The sequence below is a fragment of the Sciurus vulgaris genome (genome assembly GCF_902686455.1).
Source record: "Sciurus vulgaris genome assembly, chromosome: 6".
NCBI classification, from domain to species: Eukaryota; Metazoa; Chordata; class Mammalia; order Rodentia; family Sciuridae; genus Sciurus; species Sciurus vulgaris.
This window is the reverse complement of record NC_136466.1, coordinates 33,822,372-33,824,887: the sequence shown is the minus strand read 5'-3', so window position 1 is coordinate 33,824,887 and position 2,516 is coordinate 33,822,372. Positions and strand designations below refer to the sequence as shown.

Sequence of the window (2,516 nt, the reverse complement as noted above, 5' to 3'; positions counted from 1 at the left end):
AGGAAAAAAAGGGAGATCTCATGAAAATAGGAGACCAGTAGGATATAGGAAGGAGACAAGGGTAAGGGAGGAAAAGAGGACAAATGGAGATATTGGGGAAATGAATTAATCAAATTATCTTATGTGCATGTACAAATATGCCACAATAAAACCCACTACCTGTATATTACTTATGTACTAATAAGAAAATTTGAAAATTAATTCTACATTTAGTTCATTATCAACCAATGGATAAAATTACAAACTAATGTTTTGGCACAAATATTGGCATATGATCTTAATGAATCCTTCCCCACAGGCATGGATGGAGACAATAAGACTATAGTGACAGAATTCCTCCTCTTGGGACTATCTGGGAAGTCACAGCAGGAAGAGGTTCTCTGTGGGATGTTCTTGGGGCTGTACCTGGTCACCATCATTGGGAACCTTCTCATCATCTTCGCCATCAGCTGTGACCCTCATCTCCATACGCCCATGTACTTCTTCCTGGCCAGCCTCTCCACTGTTGACATCTGCACTTCATCAGTCACAATCCCCAAGATGCTGGTGAATCACATAGTGGGAAGCAAGTCCATCTCCTACAGGGAATGCATGTCCCAGATCTACTTCTTCATCACTTTCAGCAACATGGATGGGTTCCTCTTGAGTGTGATGGCCTATGACCGTTATGCAGCCATCTGTTGTCCACTCCACTACACCTTGATCATGAGGCCCAGACTCTGTGTCCTGCTGGTGGCTGCATCTGGGCTCATTACCAACCTGCACGCTCTCCTACACACTCTTCTCATGGCTCAACTCACCTTTTGTTCCAACAATGCTGTGCACCACTTCTTCTGTGACCCCTACCCTATTCTCAAGCTTGCTTGTTCTGATACCTTCATCAATCACCTGATGGTCTTCACTGTGGGTGGTTTGATATTTCTGACACCATTTACATGTATCATTGTTTCATATGCTTACATCTTCTCTAATGTACTAAAGTTGCCAACTGCAAGAGGGATAAGGAAAGCCCTGTCCACCTGTGGGTCCCACCTCACTGTGGTCTCCCTCTTCTATGGGGCAATCCTGGGGGTCTATATGCACCCTTCATCCTCCTACTCAGTTCAGGACACTGTGGCCACCGTCATCTTCACGGTGGTAACACCCATGGTCAATCCCTTCATCTATAGCCTGAGGAATCGTGACATGAAAGTAGCCCTAAGAAAGCTAATTCTCAGGTCCTGGAAATAGAACATTTTAGAGCTGAGAAGACTTGGACATCACACACTTTTCCACTTTTACAAATAGAGAAACTGAGTCCCATTCTATTCCTGTAATTTGTGATATGTAATCGTGATTGTGCTTGTGACTTTAAGGAGATGCTCATAGTCATAAAATCAGTAATTTTATCTTAAAAATAGTTGATTCTATCATACTTAATTTAGAGACGAGAAAAACTGAGGGCAGGAAATATTTGGATTTGATTTTATTTAGTTCAGCAATGTCTTGGGTCATTAATGGGTTAGGTAATTCTTCCTCTGCCCCAGCCTTAAGTGCCTTTCCCTATCTTTCAAAGCCCAAAACACTAACCTTTGCCTATTCCCCAATCTAACATTTTGATGTTTTCTTAGAAGTTTGGGTGCCAGACAGGGTGGGTACCAGGACGCTTCAAATAGTATGATGATCCCTGGAAGCTCTTACTTTACTAGATGGGCTATAGGAAGCAGAAATTCTCTTAAAAGTGAAGTCTCTACAGTGGAAATAGCATTTTAAGGACATGGGGGCATGAATTCATTGCAGGATTTATATTGAAACACAAGACTTCTTATTCCAAGACCAGAGTTTGTTTTGCTCTATGGGACCAGATATCCAGGAATCCATGCCTCTTCTCCTATTCCAGACATGAGGACTAAGTGCCCACAAGACCAGTTCCCCCTTCTTTTCTGATAGCCAGGGAGTACTCACCTGAGTCTCCAGTGGTTAGTCTTCAGTAGCCCTACCCTCACTGGCCTTCCTGTGTCACTTCCCTCCTTTCTCCATTTCCTCCACACCTGTGGTTCATCAGTTCTCATTGTCCACACCTACACCTCCTGCCTGGCTCAGTCCTGACACTGATCAGTTCTTACCTTGATCTCATGGGCAATTCCACTGCATCTCCCTGCCCATCTCTCCCCAGCACACTGACTTGATTTAATCTTCCTAAGAGCTCATTGTATCCTGCCAACCAATTCTTACAGAAAATATGTAAAAGGCCAAGGTAAACTCCAAACATGATTGGGCCTCAAGCTATCCCTTCAACTTTCATTCTCATCAATTCTCTTTTCCATCACGTCTCTCTGAGTCTTCTTCTTGCCTTTGCTCATTCTCTACTGAAAGATTCCCCCACATATTTTTCACTCTTTTATAATAATTTTTTTATTTGTTGTTTTTAGATATACATGAAAGTAGGGTGCATTTTGACATATTATACTTAGGTGGAGTGCAACTTCTTCTCATTAGGATTCCATTCTTTTGGTTGTACATGATGTGAAGTTACA

At 42.4% G+C, this 2,516-nt stretch overlaps 1 protein-coding gene across 1 annotated transcript; it reads left to right on the top strand.

Annotated features, from left to right (window-relative positions):
- Positions 1-297: 297 nt before the first annotated feature.
- Positions 298-1,230, top strand: LOC306664276 (olfactory receptor 1f45-like; the record flags this gene model as incomplete). The annotated part of the gene is made up of 1 exon (XM_079145117.1): positions 298-1,230. The coding sequence occupies exon 1, from the start codon at positions 301-303 to the stop codon at positions 1,228-1,230; it is 930 nt and encodes a 309-aa protein (XP_079001243.1). The 5' UTR covers positions 298-300.
- Positions 1,231-2,516: the final 1,286 nt, after the last annotated feature.